This window comes from Vanessa atalanta, chromosome 24 (genome assembly GCF_905147765.1).
Source record: "Vanessa atalanta chromosome 24, ilVanAtal1.2, whole genome shotgun sequence".
In the NCBI taxonomy this organism is placed as follows: domain Eukaryota; kingdom Metazoa; phylum Arthropoda; class Insecta; order Lepidoptera; family Nymphalidae; genus Vanessa; species Vanessa atalanta.
In genome coordinates this window covers 431049-450970 of record NC_061894.1, presented here as the reverse complement: position 1 = coordinate 450970, position 19922 = coordinate 431049, and the positions used below count along the sequence as shown (strand labels likewise).

Below are 19922 nucleotides of genomic sequence, written 5' to 3'. Positions count from 1 at the left end.
ATTGGAGCAGCGTGGTGGAATAAACCAAACCTTCTCCTCAAAGGCCTAGCAGTGGGGAAATTTAAAGGCTGTTACTTTACTAATAATAGTTATAATTCGACATTGATGACAATATGGTGGGCTTTTTTGGACACTAATTTTTCTTTAAGTTTGTCCTTCAATAAAATAGTCTTATGTGGGTCCCTTATTCTACGCGGTTTTAGTTATTAATATCAAGCAATATGTATTCAGATATCATATATAAAACAGCGATATGTACTTGGTATTGTTGTTTTCCGATTTGAAGAGAGAGTGCCAGTGTAACTACAGGGGATATAAAAATTTAGTTCCCAAGGTTGATGGCGCTTCGACGATGTAAGGAATAGTTAAAAATTTCTTATCACGCTAATCTAGTCTATGGGCCGTGGTGACTTACCATCAGCATCAACATCAGCTGGTCCATTAGCCCGTTTGCCTACCTATTTGGCAATAAAATAAAAATGACAGCGACGGGTTAGTGGCTGGTTTGAACTCAAGTTGCTATTTAAGATAACGTCTTGAATTATAAAAACAGAGATAGTTAAGTTTATGTAGCGAGTTTCATTGCTTTGTGATCGTAAGTTTTAATTATAAGCAATGCAATACAATACTAGATACGGTTTTTAAATTTACATTCGGAATTTTGCTTTTAATTTAGTTTTTAATTTAATTTTCTATTCCAGTTTCTACTGATGTTGTTAAATTTTGGTCGCGTAACCTGAAATAATTTTAATCAAATAATACCAAATTTATTTGCAAAAGAAAAGTTGCATATCTCGGACACGTGCTTAGGCATGAAAGATAGGAACTTTTGCAGCTCATTATGATGGGAAAAGTTGCCGGAAGAAGAGCTGTTGGGCGCAGAAAATAGTCTTGGCTGTGCAACATCCGAGAATGGACGGGAATTGCGAGTGCTGTCGATCTCTTTCGCCTCGCGAAGAACAAGAAGGAGAATTCAAAGCTGACTGCTAACCTTCGCTAGTCGGAGTGGCACTCGAAGAAGAATTCATCAGATATTCTACCGCTAAATAACAGTACACTGTATTGTTGTGTTCCGGTTAGAAGGGTGAGTGAGCCAGTGTAATCAAAGGCACAAAGGACATAACATCTTAGTTCCCTAGGTTGGTGGCGCATAGGTGATGTAAGGAATGGTTAATATTTCTTACAGCGCCTTTGTCTATGGGCGGTGGTGACCACTTACCATCAGGTGGCCCATATGCTCGTCCGCCAACCAATGCCATAAAAAAAAAGAAGAAGAAGACCAAATTTATTATACCCTGCAGTATCACAGGTGTTCAATTTATATTAAACATAACTATTAAAACGTTTAATAGTTAATACGTTCAAGGTTAAGTACTCTACTACTTAAGATATTCGTGTGAAGCACATGAATATTTAGGGGTTGAACTCACGACCTTCCGTTGAGTTTCTTTCTAACCATTGGACGATCTCCGTTTTATTACACGTTTTATATTTAGAAGCGTAGACGTCGTTACCATAAAGACATTTTTCTTACATTAGATTGTATTTTTATAGCAATTCAACAAAAGTTTACGATATTTTTATAACCACGTAATAATCATTAAGTCCCTATCTATGCAGATGGCGGTATACTTTTTCGGCACGCGAGTTTTTAACACGTTCACATAACAGTGATGTGTTGTGGGGATCTCAATTTAACTTTCGTCGTATGGGACGAACATCTGCTGTATCGTCTTATGCTTTTGTGTCGCTATTAAATGTTTTAAAAGAAATATGCAAAAATGTTTCTAAGATAATATACAATCTTAGTGGTAAAGTTTTTTTAACCCGGCTTACAGAGAGAACTGACATAAATCGTCAAGTAAGGAAAAAGTGTTACGACCCTTCCAGTGACCTTACGCTCTCTTTCTCTTTCTTTTATATACTGATTAATATAACCTTATTTAAACTTTATTGTTTTAATTCACGCAGGATTTTAGTTATATCTACATTGTCTCGTCCTCACGGTATGATGCGGTGAACGTCATTCGAGCGAGAGCCATTGGCGTGAGCAGACGTGTCGCTTGCGCATACTGTGTGTTGTCGAGCTGGTGAACCGTTTAAGAAATTAATACACGACAGTTCTCAAATGATGTTAAATATTTTGTTTTTATTTAATATACAATATTATATAGCAGAAACAACTTCGTCCCAACCAGTTGTCCTGCGATGGCTCTCTTATTTAATTTATTGTAGGAATTAAATAAAGCGTATTTGAAGAGAGCACAAAACATAATGCAATACAGATTGTTTGGTTTGTAAAATATCTAAATAAATATTCAATTTATGTATATCTTTTCTAGGTAACTCACAGTAACCATTAACCAAAAATGATCGGAAATTCAATACATTCCGTAGCAAAATGAAAGCTATTACGTAATGAAATTACGCTCATAATTGATACAGTTGCAATTAATATATTAATTAAAATAATTATGAATTATACCCAAATGCGGTGAACGCAGGCGTAATATTATATTTTATGTTTTTTGTTTTGTACTTGCCTTACTTATTTTAAATGAATCAAACTTTAGCCACTATTTATTAGGGGCGTTGTCACTGCGATATTTGATGAGTTTATTTTCCGGTTCTTCCCACATTTTTCCTTATTGAGTTATTTCTTTGTGAACTTGCTTTATAATTTTGCATATTTGTTAGTTTCTATTTAGAATTATTTTATCATATTTAATTAAAACACATATTTATATAATAATTCAATTACGAAACCGTCCTCCACATTAAAATATTATCAGCGTGCGAGTGAGTGACGATCGTGCTGACAATGACTGATGTCTTAGTGTGTGTAAAACGATATATTATATTCGTTACTAGAGATCCGCCCCGGCATCGCACGCGTGCAATGCTGGCATTAAATATACTACAGAATATCTTTGTATACAACGTTCACAGCATTTTTGTCATTTGATAATACGACTATATCCCTGCATTTGAAATCTGTAATATTTTCGAAAATATCCATTTAAATTACATGCTTTTAAGGGTCGTATTAATAATCTATATTAAACGCACAATGTATTTAAGGTACTTACTCGTAATTGGATAAGGATTAATGATGTATTGCTTAAAAAGCCATTCTTCGTAAATAAGCCATTATTTCTCGTAAAAAGTAAAGGATAAAAATGGTAATCCCCTATGAAAATCGCGGACGTTTTTTGTAGACCTTTTTAAAGAGTACAATACTGTAGTAATTTTTTTTTATCGATCTCGTAGAATTCAGCCAACGTTTCACATTCATCACATTAGAAACCTAAATTATCAGTGTTTTCTACTATATTATGCATGTATTAAACATATTAACCTTTTTCTTGAATTACTCCATCTATTAAAAAAACACCGCATCGAAATCCGTTGCGTAGTTTTAAAGATCTAAGCATACACAGGGACAGGATCTAAGCATAGACAGACAGTGAGATGCAACTTTGTTTTATAAAATGTAGTGAAACTTATTTGATTAAAACACTGACAATAATTTCGCATGGAGGGGGGCTTCTTACTGAGTAAATAGGTAGATCTATTACCAATTTTTTTGTTTGTGGACTAGTAATAAACCAACCATCCTTGGGAACTAAGATATTACGTCCCTTATGTCTGTAATTACACTGGCTCAATCACCCTTTAAACCGGACCACATTAATACTAAGTATTGCTGTTTAGCGGTAGGATATGTAATGAGTGGGTGGTACCTACCCAGATGGGCTTGCACAAGCCCTACCACAATATGCCTGAGTATATCATAACTGATTTACCACTATAATTTTTACCTAAACAAGCAGCGTTTAAATAGACATTAAAATACTGTCAGGGACAGGAATTAATATATATATATCATAGATTGATTACTAAAAGTGTATTTTAAATGTTATTCTTATAACTTTTTTATTTTTGCGCAGAGAAAACTCTCCTTTAATAGCAAGTCCATAAAATATTCGCTGCGTTGTATCCAAGCTTAATAAACGGCTTTTTTGTTGGCTACGAGCTGCGTTTGCGTTAGAAAGGGGATTTTAAGCCTGCGTATAACGTTTCATACAAACTGTTGTGTATCATTGCTTTATAGATTATGACTGTAAATATTAAACGCTTTCACACACACCGCTGTATACCAAAGTTCATTGACACACACATCGATATTTAATGGCGAACATCGATATTACGACATAAACTAAGAAACTGTAAATGTGCCATTGCTGGGCCTCCTCTCCTTTTAAGAAGAAGATCAGACACATATCCCATATGCGATAGATTTATAAAAAAAATTATGCCCATGAAAATTCAGTGGAGCTTGCCAAAGCTTGAACCTGTTTTCTTTGGTTAAGTATTAGGTGATGTAATTAAGCCGTATCGGTTCGGATTACAAAATAAGCATCATACTGCAATAGACATTGTGTAATGATGTCATTATTGATTTTATTAAATGTATGTGTAACCTAACATATGTTCTATAAAACATTAAATACATTCTATTAAATATTTGAAACGTTAAAAGACTTAATAAAAGTAACAAAAATGTTAAAGTGCACTTTGTAGATGGTCCTAACCAAGCTCAAATAAAGGGTTTTATACTTGAAATGCGGGATTTTTCGTCAGACATATTGGATTTCTCATTACGTCATATGCTCGGAGCACTAACAACATGTCTTCTAATGAAAATAAAAATCATAAACAATATTTCTATAAAGCTAAACTTAAACTTAAATACATTACATAATCTTATCAGCAATTAGTCACAAAACAGGCGGTAATGTTTCAAAGGCGAGATAAGTAAGTAACTGGCTAGACCTTTGGAGGCATTCTACAAGAGGATAGTCGAAACTCAGCGCAGCACACAAACGCCAAATGTCAGAATGATATGCGACATTAACAATAATAATTATAAGGAGACACGGATCAAAATTGCGTGTCACCGTAAGTATGTTGTCAACATTTCACGAGATGTGAAGAGAATTCTTACAGAATCGCAAGGCTGATCGTGATCGTGACTTGACAGGATTGGGATTCAAAATAATATCACTGACTTTTCATATAGAATGCATCTTTTCAGAATTGAAGGACGACGTGTGTATGCATTCTACGTGTAAATTTAAAGGTTATGTTAAAAAATATGTAAAATCATTCAGATTATTCCGTCTAAAATTATGCAGATGTTAAATAAGCTTGGAGTTAGTTATGAGTTGATTTTCATACAGGATATATAAATTGAATTCTATAGGATTGATAGAAACAAGTGATTACATATTTTTGCCATTTCTTATAGTTTGAATCTACATTCCGAATCGAATCTAGGTTTAATATACCTGACTGCCTCGTTGGTCTTATGGCTATATTGATGCCGAATTCGAGGTTCTAAATTCAAATCCAGAACAAGCCAGTAATAAGGTGTAGGGTTCTTGTGTTGAAAAAAAAACGAGTTTCGAACGAGAAGTTTCGAAAATGATTAGATACACGACAGATGTCTCCGAGTACTTTTCGGTTGTGTCACATTTGCTGTCTTATTGGATTTTAAGAGTGAACAGGGAACAGAGAGAACAAGGAAATTGAGAGTGCAGGTTAACGACCATGCATAAAAAAACCTCTGCTAACGCACACACAAACATACATACTTGTAACTCGTCTCCTTTAAGATAGAATAATGTGGTCGAAATCGTTCAAGACGACATAATTTTGTAAAATGTCCATTTAAAAGTTTTCATTAATCAAGTAGACTACTTATATATTGTATATGTTTGATTTTGATACAAATGTACTTACCAATAAATCAATATAAAATTTTACTAATTAGTTACATTGTATGTTCATGTCACGAATCAATAATCCTATGACTATTATTGCAAACCAATCTGAAATATTTGAAATGTTTGTGGAACACTAGTCTTCGTCCGTAACATAACCAAAGTGCCATATTGGCCAAAATATGCCGAGTATTCTAGGAATAAATAACATATTTGGTAATGTTATAATTAATAACACAATGATGTAGAACTACATACACATATAGAATGAAACGTCCAACGAATTTTATGTATCTAAGAGGATCGTATATAAGTCAAACATCTTCAAACCTTTTCATTATCATTATAAAAGAAATAATTTAAAAAATTACGAAGAGAATTAATCAGACATTTTCTTCATTTTCTAGTCTGCTACTACCTAGTACTAGGCTAGAAAACTAGTTCGTCAAGGTAGCATGCGAAAGCGATCCCGTGGGTCCCCCCGAAAAGACGGAGAGGTTACCGCTGGTTTTGGGTATTCCGGTGTAATAGGGTGCACTAGGCGTCCTCAGCAATGGCGAATCTCACCTAGCCCCCGCTTCATGTGGGAGAATGTGGGAGAGTAATGGGTGGGGAGAGTAATCTAGTGAGATAAACCAAATGGTAGTACTACTTGTCAATCAGACTTTTTTTAATTTGAAAATTGACTTTATTTTTACCATTAAATACACAGTGTATGACCTTCTCTACATTGGGAGGGAGAAAGATAACCAACGTTAATTAAGCTGTCCTTGTCATTTTAACTCCTTAATCCATTAATAACAAATGGTTTCGACATCGGTTCCACTATAAATCCGAAATAATCCTAAATTCTACGCAATATGTTTTCATTAATGTAAACCGAATACTTTGTACCGGTATAACCCAGTGGGCAGAACAAATGAACAAACGAACATTTGTAGATTCAAACCAGGCAAACATCACGAAGTTTTATGTAAAATAGAATTTAAATATAAATAGAACAAAGCACTTCAGAACATAAATACAAATATTGCTTGAGCTTAAATCTCTACATGGAATATATTTTAACCCATTCCGTTCCATGGATATGTGAAACGTGAAGACGCATTGATAAATAAAAGTCTTTTGATATTTCTTTTATTGGAATTGAAAAATAAAAGATATATACATCCTTGAAATATATTCAACCGAAATGGGGTTGAAATTTTAATTCATTGAATCTTTACAAATATTAATGGTAGCAATTAAAAAAATGGCAGAACATTTTTGTCTTCAAGATTATCGTCAATGATTGATTGAGGTTCGTCGAAGTTAGGGGGAGAGTGAAATTGGATGTCAAAGTTTTTGGGAAAATCGATAAGCATGCGGCAAAAGAAACCGGCGAGTTTGTACGGCTGCCGATCTCAAGGTCCCAGGTTTGAACCTCAAGTCGGGCCAGTAAAAGTAATTTGTTTTTTCTGCTAGAAAATTCTGGATGATAGCCAGAAATCGATAGTTTCGTACTGCTATAGTTGATTGGTCTTGCACCTTAAAATCTTCCAGCATTGCGCACTGCTATCTTGGAAGATCTGTTATCAGACGATTTGTGTGACCTTGTATTTTCCCCAGGCATATACACTATTTTCGGTGCCATTTTGTTAGAGCTCAAGATTGATTGCTGTGACCGGAATTTATTTAACTTATTATTATAAATAAAAACAGTGCAGAAAAAATAAATACAACCCGTAATAGTAAAAGTAAACACACTAAACTTCTTAAATTGTGGCGATCGCTTAATAAATCGGCGGATTATCCAAGCCGATTCTAGGAGCGCCGGTTTTTGTATCTTGCTTGCAAGAGAACTGCTATGGACCGTCATTCGCCGTTGAGGAGGTTTAACCAGTTGTAGATATATTTTATTATTATTATTATTATTAATTCCTCTCAGTCTACTCATTACCTATTTTACATAATTGCTGCATATACATGATACACAATTAATTATTTACTTACAACAGATTAAAACTTTATAGCACCTAATTCAGTTGGAAATTCACACACTCTTACGTCCTTATTGTTGCTAGTTAAATGACTTTTTATTTCAAATTCGTTGACAGACTGGCAAGTGAAAGCCCTGATGGTAAGTGACATTAGCACCGTAATAGCTGAATGACGTGAATACGCCACCGAATTTGATAACCAAGATGTTATGTCCCTTGTAGCTTTATTTACATTGGCTAACGCAGCCTTCAACCTACCTTCCTTCAACCTACCATCTTTCAGCCTTCAACGTAGAGGGAGAATATATGATGAATGGGTAGTACCTACTCAAGCGGATTGGACAAATATATACCAAGTTATCACGATCGATAACTCGTAACTAGTAACGAGAAGTTAAAAACTTTAAAGACTACTTTAAAAGTAATAATTTCTTCTATCTTACATTATTCGACTTCCAAGATTTTCCAGTGCTTATTATGCAGAGATACTAATAGACTTTAGTTTATGTAAAAAGTATCTTATCTCTACACCGTTATACTAAAAATGATTAAGTTTGATTCCGTATTGATTCAAGTTTCCGAGAGAATGTGTAGATAATGAATATTCAATTATTGTTTACGATGAGCTTGATACGCAATTATATTTAGTTTATTTTTAAATATTTTTCAGAGGTAAAGTAATTGTAGTTCGACTTTCGTGTATCGTGTATATGTATAAAAATGATGTTATTTTTTTTATGGTATAGGTTGGCGGACGAGCAGATGCATGGGCCACCTAGTAAGTGGACAACACCGCCGAAAGACAATGGCGCTGTAAGAAATATAAAACTTTCTTTCTATCGCAATGCGTCACCAACCTTGGGAACTAAGATGTTATGACCCTTGTGGCTGTAGTTGCACTGGCTCACTCAACCGGAACACAACAATACTGAGTGTTGATACTACTATAGTTTGACGGTAGTATATCTGATGGTACCAACTCAGACGATTTTGCAAAAAGCCCTATAAAAAAAAAGCCCTACCACCAAGTAATATTTTTAATATATTTTTTTATATTAAATCGTTAATGATAACGTTACAGAAGGCACTTGTTTTTTAAATTCGCGTTCATGCTATATATATAATAGCCGCGATTACCTAACGCGACTTTGTTGCAGATAAAACTTTATTTTTTGGTTCATTTATTATTGTATCTCCACTGACGTTATCTTGCCTGCATGTTTTTATATGCAAATAAAAGTTTGCTTTAGACTCTACGATGACGTCTTCTTCATTGGAATGTATGCGAATTGTCTAAGCTAAGAAAACGAAAAATGTAATGAATGATCATCAAAACGTGTTTCTTGACAAAATTCGTATTAACAGACGATTTACTCTTGGCTGATTATTCCAGAAATTCTTTACCAAGATGTGCACAAGTGCATAAGTGCGAGGTGCACCTTCGTGTATTCTAATTTCTCTCATTCTCAGAATCCGATGAAATGGCAAGCGGTCACGACCGGAGAAAGATATTGCGTAGACAAGGCTCTACGTGCTTTCTGAGGCAAAGGAGTGTAAATTTTGTCAACATCGAATAACACGGGTGGGTAAATTTGGTCCAGTCTGTTTCTGAAAACTTCTTAAAAGAATAATCCAATATTTTTAAAATTATATATTATTTATTTTCTTAATTATATTAAAGTTGGCTAATGGCTCCTACTATAAAGAAGAATTTTGATGCTATTGATTCTTCTTCTGTGAATTGTTTCAAATGTTGGTAAATATGTCCCAAGTCGATTGTTTTTTGCAGGTTGGCGTTGGTTTGTATTGTATGAATGTTGGAATAAAATACAACGAAAAAGGTAATATTTAAGGTACGACTTGGCTGTTTTATATTTATTGGATACCATGGAATGGATCCTTTGTGTATGTAAATGAAAATAGGTCTACTCCAATTTGCTGTTTAGGAATTCTTTTGTAAGCCAACTGTGCGTAAAATTGAATGAAAAGTTGAACATAATGAGATTTGCTTACGAATAACGCGTGACCAATTCTAAATAAGAATTTTATTATAATTAGCAAACATTTCTAAACTATTTTGAGTTCGAGAAGTCAATTTGGTGTCAGCGTCTTATTTGAATAAAACCTTATATATTATAAATTCGAAACTTAGTTCGTCAGGTCTTAATAACTCAACCGATCATGACATTTTGCATACACGTTATCAGGGGCACAAAAAAAGGTTATACGTGCCTAACACCTGCCCCCTCGTCTCCACAGTGGGTGGAAATTCGGTATATTCAGCGTCTCGCCGTTTTACCCGCATATCTGTCGAATTGTACATGTCTGAATCACACGTTTATAGTTACTTACACACAAGGTTACGTGATGTTATATAGCCTATAATCTCCTTCAATAAAAACGGGATGTTAACATCATAAACTTTGTAAGTTTATGATATTAATATCCAGCACGTGTAATCATATCCAAATTTTTTTGAGCGCAGGGTTGAGGGCTGCAAGATATGAATTGCTCTTCTTGTAAGTAATGTATCAATGATCACTCATATACAATTACACAGCAGTACAATTTAATGATAAAAGTTTTAGTGATACGGTTTAGTTGCAAACGGTAACCATATTAGTCAAAGTAAAAAATCTTTATTCAATATGGAAGTGTTACACCTACTTATTGATAGTCACAAATCTAATACCGATTCGGAAATTAACGGCCCGGCCCTGAGAAGAACCGGCGAAAGAAACTCAGTGGGATGTTTTTTTTTTAATTTCATAACAACAAGTATTGATTTCATGGTTTCATGTACAATAATAATAAAGATATTTTCGTTATTTGAAATAGCCTAGAGGCGAAAATCTCATTCCCAAGATTCATTGGGAATCAACTAAAAATATCATTTAGCACACTAACGCTCTTTAACGTTTTTTTTTCAATTAATATAAATATAGTCAAGATATAGTTATAATTATTTAAAACTAGCGACCCGCCCCTGCTTCGCACGGGTGCAATGTTGACTAAATATACTACAGAATGTCGACTATATTGTGAATATATTATACATATAAACATTACTCTTGAATCAATCTATCTGTTAAAAAAAATCGCATCAATATCTGTTATGTAATTTTAAAGACCAAATATTCTGTGTAAGGAGTTCATTAAAATCTGGTCAGCCGTTTTTGTGAGATTAAGTCATCAAAGCATCTTTGGAAGGGATCCATTGCCCATTACTTCTACCCTATTAGACTAGCGGCTCGTTGGAATTTGGTTTATATTCTCGTACCTCAAAACGTAAGTAATTCCGCTTCACTTCACTACAGTTACACTCGCTCACTCTTCAAACTAGAAGACAAAAATACAAGGTATTGCTGATTTGCGTTGGAATATGTTTGGAGCGGTGGTAACTGATCGTATGGTTTGCTCCAAACCCCAAAACCCTCATATAATATTTAATTGATTGTGTCAAATAAAAATATTATATTGAAAAACAAAACACATTAGTATATGACTAAGTCGTTCAGGACGAATTAAATTCAAACCGTCATGAATTTCAGTTAGGTGAATCGATTTCACGGCTGTCTGCCCATCTCAGGTTTGTGGAGTTCCGGGACATGTTCAGGAATGTTACGTTGTTTGTAATACTGTTATTTATTATCTATGTATGGGAATAAATTGTTTATGTTTTTGAATCAAATTTCATATTAAACGATGTTCGTTTTTACTCACTCGACTTCCCGAAAAGGAGTGTAATGTTTTCAGGGATCATGTTTGTATGTATGTCATTTTTTAATAACAGATTTGGGTGTATGGTATAATGTTAAATTAAAGGTTAAAAAAACAAGCAAGATGTATTCTGAGACACCCAGTTGAAACGAAGTTGTGTGTAACATGTATTAAATAACAATCACAATGGAATAAATTAAATGACAAAAAATAAAATAGTTATTAAAATCCCGTGTGAATTAAAAAAGTAAGAAAAATTCCGTTTAAATAATATTAAAACTGTATAAAATAGAAAGACGCAGAGCGAAAGAGAAAGAGTAGGAAAGGTTGCCTAGAATATATAGGTTTTTTCTTACGTGACGATTTTAACGCGTGCACTCTACGATTCTACTAAAAAAACAATAGCAGAAGTATGGCTGGACTTTTCAAGGCAAAAAATTAAATCCTCAATTATAATTTCGTTACATTTAACAAAATATACTAGTGCGTGTGGTTTCGATCGTTATTTTTCTATAACTTTAAGAAATTATATATTCATATACATATATTAAATGCGAAGAATAAACAGATAACAATTATCACGGAATTTAATAGCAATTTCTGTTCGTGCGTTCCTTGAGTTTATTTTTTGGCAAGCGTATAGCGTTCTCTTTTTTTTTTTTTTTCTTATTTTTTTTTTAATCTTTTTTTAATAAAATATCTTGTTACGATTGTATCATTAAAATAATTACTAATGCGTGGGATTTGTAAATTTTTAAATAATCACCGTTAATCAGTTAAGTAAGCTGAGATGGCCCAGTGGTTAGAACGCGTGCATCTTAACCGATGATTTCGTTTAACTTTCATTAAATCCTTTTTTATCGTCAGTTAACGAGAGCGTTGCTCTTTTATTTTGAATATCAAATTACTAAGCTTTGTCTTTAATAAATTCAGATATTTTTTTAAATATGTTTCTCATTCTACAAATAGTACAAGATACTGAAAAGACAGACATAATTTTTGATGATTATAGTGTAACTAGCTTGCGTCTGCGGCTTCGTGTGAGGGTATGTATGAGTCTATGCATAAAGTCGGGATAAACTTATCACTTTTCAAAATTTCATACAAATTTGGTCAGATGTTTTTGTACATACATATGTATATAACTAAATAATATTATAAATATAACCACCATGGTCTAGTGGTTGGATCACATTAATCTTAACCAGCGATTGGTTCTAACGTAAGAATCATGAGTTTTTCGATAGGTAGTTTTATTTGCAATTTATCTCATGGTATGCAGAAAGAAAACATCTGTTTGTTGGAATCTTTAACCATCGTATCCACCAAACAGCACCGAAGCAGCTTGGTGGAATACTTTCTACATTAAGAGCAGATGTGGACTTTGCATAGCAGTATAAATTTTTTGGGTCGTTACTGAGCAATTTTTATCTTCCTCTGTAAGTTCATGTTCTGTCTGCGAGAACGATGTTTCTCTTGCAGAGCGACGACATAGGGGCTCGGAAGTAAATAGAAGAGTACATTATAAACACAAAGACCAAACACATCTATATGGATAAACATATACCTATTTATAATTCTATGTTCCTAAATATTATACAACCCATTGATGAATGAAAAGGTTTTGATATGACTTTATCAATTGAAATAAAGGAATTTAACAAGACGACTCGTCAGTCAATAAATGTGGAAACAACTAAAAGTTAAACTTATAAAATATTTGTTGTTGTATTATGTTAATAGTTGAGTTTTATGCTAAAAATTTATAAAACGTACTAAATTAAAAATATATAATTCGTGTAAAGCTTTATTTCAAAAGCATAGTAAAATTTATAATATAATTGAAACTTAGGACGAAATGCTAGTATTCTCAGAAGTCTCTAAGAAATATAACCCAGCTCACTAAATAATTCGTAAATGCTGATGTTAAATATTACAAAAATCCTGAATTTCAAAATATTACGTCTAATAACGTCTAACGTCAGTGCTTGCCCTATTCGTTTAGTAATATTGTGAACCTACCTCTGGGTTTATCGTTGGAGGCATCACGATTTTCTTCTGAGGCGGAGATCGCAGCACCACATTTTCATCTCTTATAATGATCTGTGGTTCCATAGCCAGCAATTTTTTCTTGCACTCTTGCATTTGCAAGCACTCCTTGTCTTTTTTAGATAGAACCGATTCGGATGACGCATGTTTTGACGTATTTTTACTCGATAACTTTAAACTGTCTATCGAGGCTGTCATTTTTCCACTTTCCTTGCCGTTTGATGACGCCATGATTGATTTAAACTTTGGGGTCTCACAGGGTTCAAAATTAAGTCATATTTTTTTACTTAATTATGTTAATGACTTTGTCTTTTTAAATGTTATTTTTATTTTATCTAGCAAACAATATTTTTATTTGAAATATAGTCACCGTTCTATTGTAATAATTCATAAATATTCCTTTTTTTTTAAATATAATTTTTAGCTAAAACTGCTTATTTTGTAGTCTGTGTTTACAATAATAGAGGTGAAACTAATTTCAATACAGATCTTAACTGAACATTGTTTCTCGGCACGAACTTAATTATTCAATAAATCAACAATATCGACACCAAGGATTCCTCGTGATCGCTAACAAAAGTTTAATTTATGGGAGAAATTATTGTTGCTATCAGATTCCACGTGGTTTACGATAACATTTATCGAGATACAATAGAATTCAACTTTTTTTTAATTACGATATAATATTTTGAATAAACATATTTTGCTATAATTAAACAAATGTTTATATACCAGAGTAGTGTTTAAGCCGAAATATGTGTACAAACGTTTTAATAGCTTTTTTTTTTGTTTTTTTCTCTTTTGCTCATTGTTCGTTTTTCTTTTTTCACTTTTGTTGTTGTAGCAAGCAATTGTAATTAATAGTTTAATTAGCATGTAGTGTTTGCTTTTAAATGATTTTACATAATCTATGGATCTATATACCTAATTGAGTATTTATGTAAGAATGACAAATGTAAAAATCGCTAGCGAACCTAATAAATAAATAAATAAATATACTAAAATTTGCACTGTTATAATCCGAAACTTATTAAATGATATTACTTATTAAAATATCTTGAGTATTGAGATTGTATCCAAAAACAAATGGTCAAGAGTTACCATTTTCGTGTGCACGTTTAGTATAACACTCTCGACTGTTGATGTGAGCATTAAAATAGATATTTGTTTTAGTTTGAGTTTAGTTATTTTATATCTATCGTATATCTTCTACCTGTCATGTTGAATGTAAACAATTTTTACACTATCCATCAATGAATATTCAGTGGCCTTGAAAATATTAAAACATTATAAACAGAAGCGCATATTTGTTAACCTTCTGAGATCATAACATTATTTAATTTATTATGAACAATTTAAAGAAAATTATCTTAAGCAGTTGTGATGATAGTGAAAGGAAAAATGTTTTTTTTTTTAAACATTAACAACCGTTTTATTCCATTTATTGTGACAAAGTTGTAATATTTAATTTCTGCAGTTTAAAATAGTAATGAATTCATTTTATCAGTAAGAAGTTTTTTTATATATTTTTGAATAACCAAAGTAATATCCGTCAACGAACATCTATCGCTCACCGAAATTCTCGAATTCAATAAACTAAACAACAATAGAACGGCGATCGACTCTTACCATTTATTTTTTAATTTATACAAAAGAATATTAACAAAACACTCGAATACACTAAATTACATTTTTATCAAATGTTTCCACGTAACGACATTTTTATTATTCTATTTTTGAAATGTTTCCATATGGCGTGTATATACGTAAATGATAAACTAAATATGGACACGGGTGACCGGGTCGGCGGTCGGCGACAGACTGACGGCGTGTTCAACCCCGGGAGACGCCCTGGGGTGGTAAAATCCTGAATTATTATTACTATATACGAAAAGAACAAGCGAATTATTCGTTTTCGTTGTGGTCGGACGATATTATTGTTTGTTAGAGTTCTGTTCTCTATAGACTTTAGGGATTTTATGACAAATCAAAGAAGGCTTCGTAACTTATATATAAAGTACGATTGTTTACTATCTCTTTATAGTTGTTTTCTTAAAAATATATTCTTAAAAATTTTAAAAATAAAACTCGTGTTCTATTATCATTTTAATTTCTATCATTGTCTAAAGATTACGAACTTCATACATGAGAATGAATTCCTATGCAAATTTGCGGAAAATATTATATGCAGATCTTTGTGTGCATAATTTTAGACAAATCGATTATAATGATTCTAGTTTTGCAGCGTCTGCTCATTGTATGATCTATTCGACACAGAGCTCGCACAGACTACTTAGATGTTATCGTAAAAACATCACCGAAGACATTTAATACGATTAATGTTCTGTGTAATTGTATTAATTTATAAATTCTGTCAAACGTCACAAACATTAGTTCCTTGTCTTACGCTATTCATTACTTCCACTCTTAAAAGCTATAACAATAATTATTTCTTAAGCACATGTATTTAAACATTGCTTGGAGTATTGACATTTTACTCTATTCGAAAAATATTTAAAAATGTAGGCGATACAAAACAATTTTTAAGAATTAATTTAAGCAGAGTAAAAGCCTGTAAATGTTCCATTACTAGGATAATCCACCACCCTGCTCCAAAGCGCGTTGGTGTACACATGTGACAAAATTTCATTGAAATTAGACACATCCAGGTGTCTTCACGATGTCTACCTTGACCACTTAACACGAGATGAATTATAAACACAAATTCTCTCTCTCTCTCTCTCGCTCAGCCGAAGGACGTCCACTGCTGGACATAGGCCTCGCCCAAAGATCGCTACAACGATCGGTCTTGTGCAGCCCGCAACCAGCGGCTTCCCGCGACCTTCACCAGGTCCTCGGACCACCTTGTGGAGGGCCTATCCACGCTGCGTCTACCGGTTCGTGATCGCCACTCGAACACAAATTAAGCAAATGAAAATTCAGCGGTGATTGCCTGAGTTTGAACCCACAATCGTCGTTTAGATGCACGCATTCTAATCAGTGGGCCATCTCATTTCATTTTATTATAAGATACAGACTATGCTAATATTGATAAAGAAAGACAATATATAAAAAGGGACCTAAAATAAAACAAATAAAACACGAATCATAATGATTTCATGTTTCAAATAGTAAATAAATACGACATATACATAATAATTGCCCCATTTTGTTGAAATAATTTTAAATAATGTAGATAGAGTGAAATTTAATATGACGACTGAACATTTCAAAAGAGCGAGGTCATTTTAAAATAGTGCGCAGAATTTACTAAAATAAACCCTTTTCCAAATTAGAATATAAGTAATTGTGAAGCATTAAATACACTGATAGAATAGTTGTCTTATTAAAACTTTAGAAATGAAATTTTAATATCTTCTATTTTCAAATTTGAATTTCAAATTTTAAATATCTAAATAAGTTTCGACACTGGATTTTCTCCGACGAATCTACTTAAAATAGTTTAAAAATTGATATTATATTAAATATACATAGAGTTCAAACTTGTGATATACTTAAAAATAAAAAAACATACAAATTTTGATACCCGCTGAGAAATAAGTCAAGATAATTGAATTTCAGATTTTTGTGAAGCGTTGTACTCGTCAATTTTATTTGATAATTAAATTAAATTTTCAATAAATACGAGTATCTTTGACAAGTAAAGTGATCTCAGTGGGGAAGGACGGTAAATAATTAAATGACAATAATCTTTGAAGAGATGGACACGCTGAAAAGTGATTAAGAATTTATTTCTTGTTGGTATTGCTTTGTGCAAGCATCATCAGATATTTTACCGTCAAGCAATATTAATCAGTATTGCTGTGTTCCGGTTTTTAAGGCATATTATTCGAAACAAGATTATATTGATGATAAAAAAGCATGGAGTTAATGCTTGTTGACTTTTAGGTAGGAGACATAACATACATATATAATTGTATTTAACTAACATGACTGTATTTTTAGATGTTGAAAAAAAGTAACTACTGAGTTTCTTGCCAGTTCTTCGCGGTAGAATCTATATTCCGAACCGGTGGTAGCTCTACTTAATACAGTTTGTTAAGTGACGATTAAAAAGTACTTGTAAAAGCCTACTTGAATAAAGTATATTTTGATTTGATTTGATTTGATTTGAAGGGTATGTGAGCCAGTGTAGCTACAGGCACAAGGGACACAACGTCTTAGTTCCCATGTTACATACGAATAGGGTTAACATTTCTTACCATCATCAAGTGGCAAATGCCTGCCTGCCTACCTATATCGAACAAAAAATGGTATTATAATTGAGTTATCAATGTTTCTTGCAATGCTTATTCATTGGCAGGGATGATTTTTTGACAGAGATGATTAAAAAAAAGATCACACTATTTATTCCTTGAGTGAGAAATATAATTATGCAAATAAAAGTATTGATATCATTAGCATGATCACATACAATTATATGTTATGAATGGCAATATAAAATATCGATGGCCGTCAATTCATCTCATATCGTATTGAAATGTATGAATAGGCTTTGAGACGTGGAGGCTTTCCTCATTCAGAACTTTTCCTCCAACAGACGATAACTATAGATTTTCTTTGAATGGACTTTGAAATTGGCTTTTTAATAAGATTTTATAAATATTTGTTTGATTTGTTAATTAGTTTGATTTTAGCAATTCTATATTTAAATATATTTGTATTTCCATTATATTTACTAAAATATTTTTTTTTTTATCTCGAGCAGCGTTTCAATTTCCGGGATTAAAATACGCTCTGTATTATGTCAACTCAGAGCCATTGATTCTCCTTGGTCTCCTTCGTATTAATGTTCCCCTGGTATCGTATAAGCCTGTGAGAGATTAAGTTCTATTTTTAAAATTCGGTATGTCATTTTTTTGGTTAATCTTTATTTCTTAGCGTAACGTTTTTAATAGTATTAGCGAATTGCTTGCTCTGATGTCATTATTATATACTCTTAAAACGTTAAATTGTTGAGTGAGTTTGCCTAGAAGGCAGAAAGACATATGGATAATTTTGTGATAAGTTAGTATGGCCACTTATGGATATTAGTAGGTACTGTAAAATTTATGAGCTATTCCTCAAGCCGTCAGTGCACTGTTAACCAAAGGACCTGTGATCTTATATTCCTTGTGCTTATTACACAATGTTGGAATTCATTACCCCCAGGGTATATTACTCACTATGTATATTACTGTATTCTGATTTAAAGGGGTATTGAAGCAATGTTGCAGACATAGATATATATATATATATATATATATATATATATATATATATATGTCACCGTAAGATTACAAAAATTTAATCTGACGAGACAGATTGTAATCTGTCGAAATATTGTGAACTGTGAAATATGATTGCAATTTAACGCATTATTTTTCGCTATATTGTAATCTGTCGAAGTCAAACTGTTAGATTACAATCTGTCCCCTGATTTATCGGTCTTATTGAAATCTGTTTGATTATTAAATTAATAAAATTTAGTGAATTCTAAGATGGAAAATTAGTCTGAAATATTTTAGGGTCCATAAATAGGTATTTTATTGAGTGAATAGTTCCCCCACCCAATTTTGTTACAAAAGGACGAGCGCACGCCGGTACCGACAGGCTATGCGGGTCTGCGTGGATATCTCAGTTTTTGGTACCGACTGGCTTGTTCGAGCCGTCGAAGCAATCGGACCTTCTCAAGTTGTAATAAGTCAAAGAAGAATATTTCCTGCGTTTTGTTTCATACCTTTGAGGATGGATTGTAATCTAAGTCGCGACATTCATGACAACAGCAATGCTGACGTCATGCTTTTTAAAAACAAGCTGGGTCAAGCTTTTTCGTCATATATATTCATATACATATATATTTTAAGTAGTTCTTCTTCGTTGATCACAGATCCGGAGGTGCTGGATTCAAACTGCAAGTCGGACCGATAAAAGTTATTTGGTTTTTCTGTCAAAAAATCTTACTAACAGCCTAGAGTCTAGAAGTACAAATTGTGTACAATCCCGTTTCTCGGAAAGCACGTTAAGCTGGTCCTGCACCTGAACTCTTTTCAGATGGTCAGATGTACCATGCCATCCATTATAAAAGAGGAATAAATGTGGCCACTAGTGCACTATATTATATCCTGAGTAGTTGTGACTGGATGTGAGTAGTAGGCTGGTTTTCCTTGAGAACAGCTCCGTGACCTAAATCGTTTAGGATTAGTTAGTTCACTTACACTTCATTTTTTATTATATACGTAGGCGGATGAGGATATGGGCCACCTGATGGTAAGTGGCACCTTCGCCCATAGACAATGGCGCTGTAAAAAATGTTAAACATTCCTTACATCGCCAATGCGCTATCAATTTGTGAACTTAGATGTTATGTCCCTGGTGCCTGTAGTTA

At 33.0% G+C, this 19922-nt stretch overlaps 1 protein-coding gene across 2 annotated transcripts in view; it reads right to left on the bottom strand.

The window, feature by feature from the left end:
* Nucleotides 1-19922, bottom strand: part of LOC125073325 (inactive dipeptidyl peptidase 10-like) — a 271293-nt gene that overhangs the window by 153338 nt on the left and 98033 nt on the right. Inside the window, exon 1 of one of the 2 annotated variants that reach the window (XM_047684109.1) lies at nt 13508-13765. The exons of the other annotated variant lie outside the window; for it this stretch is intronic. Within the exon in view, the coding sequence (XP_047540065.1) occupies nt 13508-13765 (258 nt within the window). Of the gene's footprint in view, nt 1-13507; nt 13766-19922 lie in introns of those variants that run through there. 2 annotated transcript variants of the gene reach the window in all.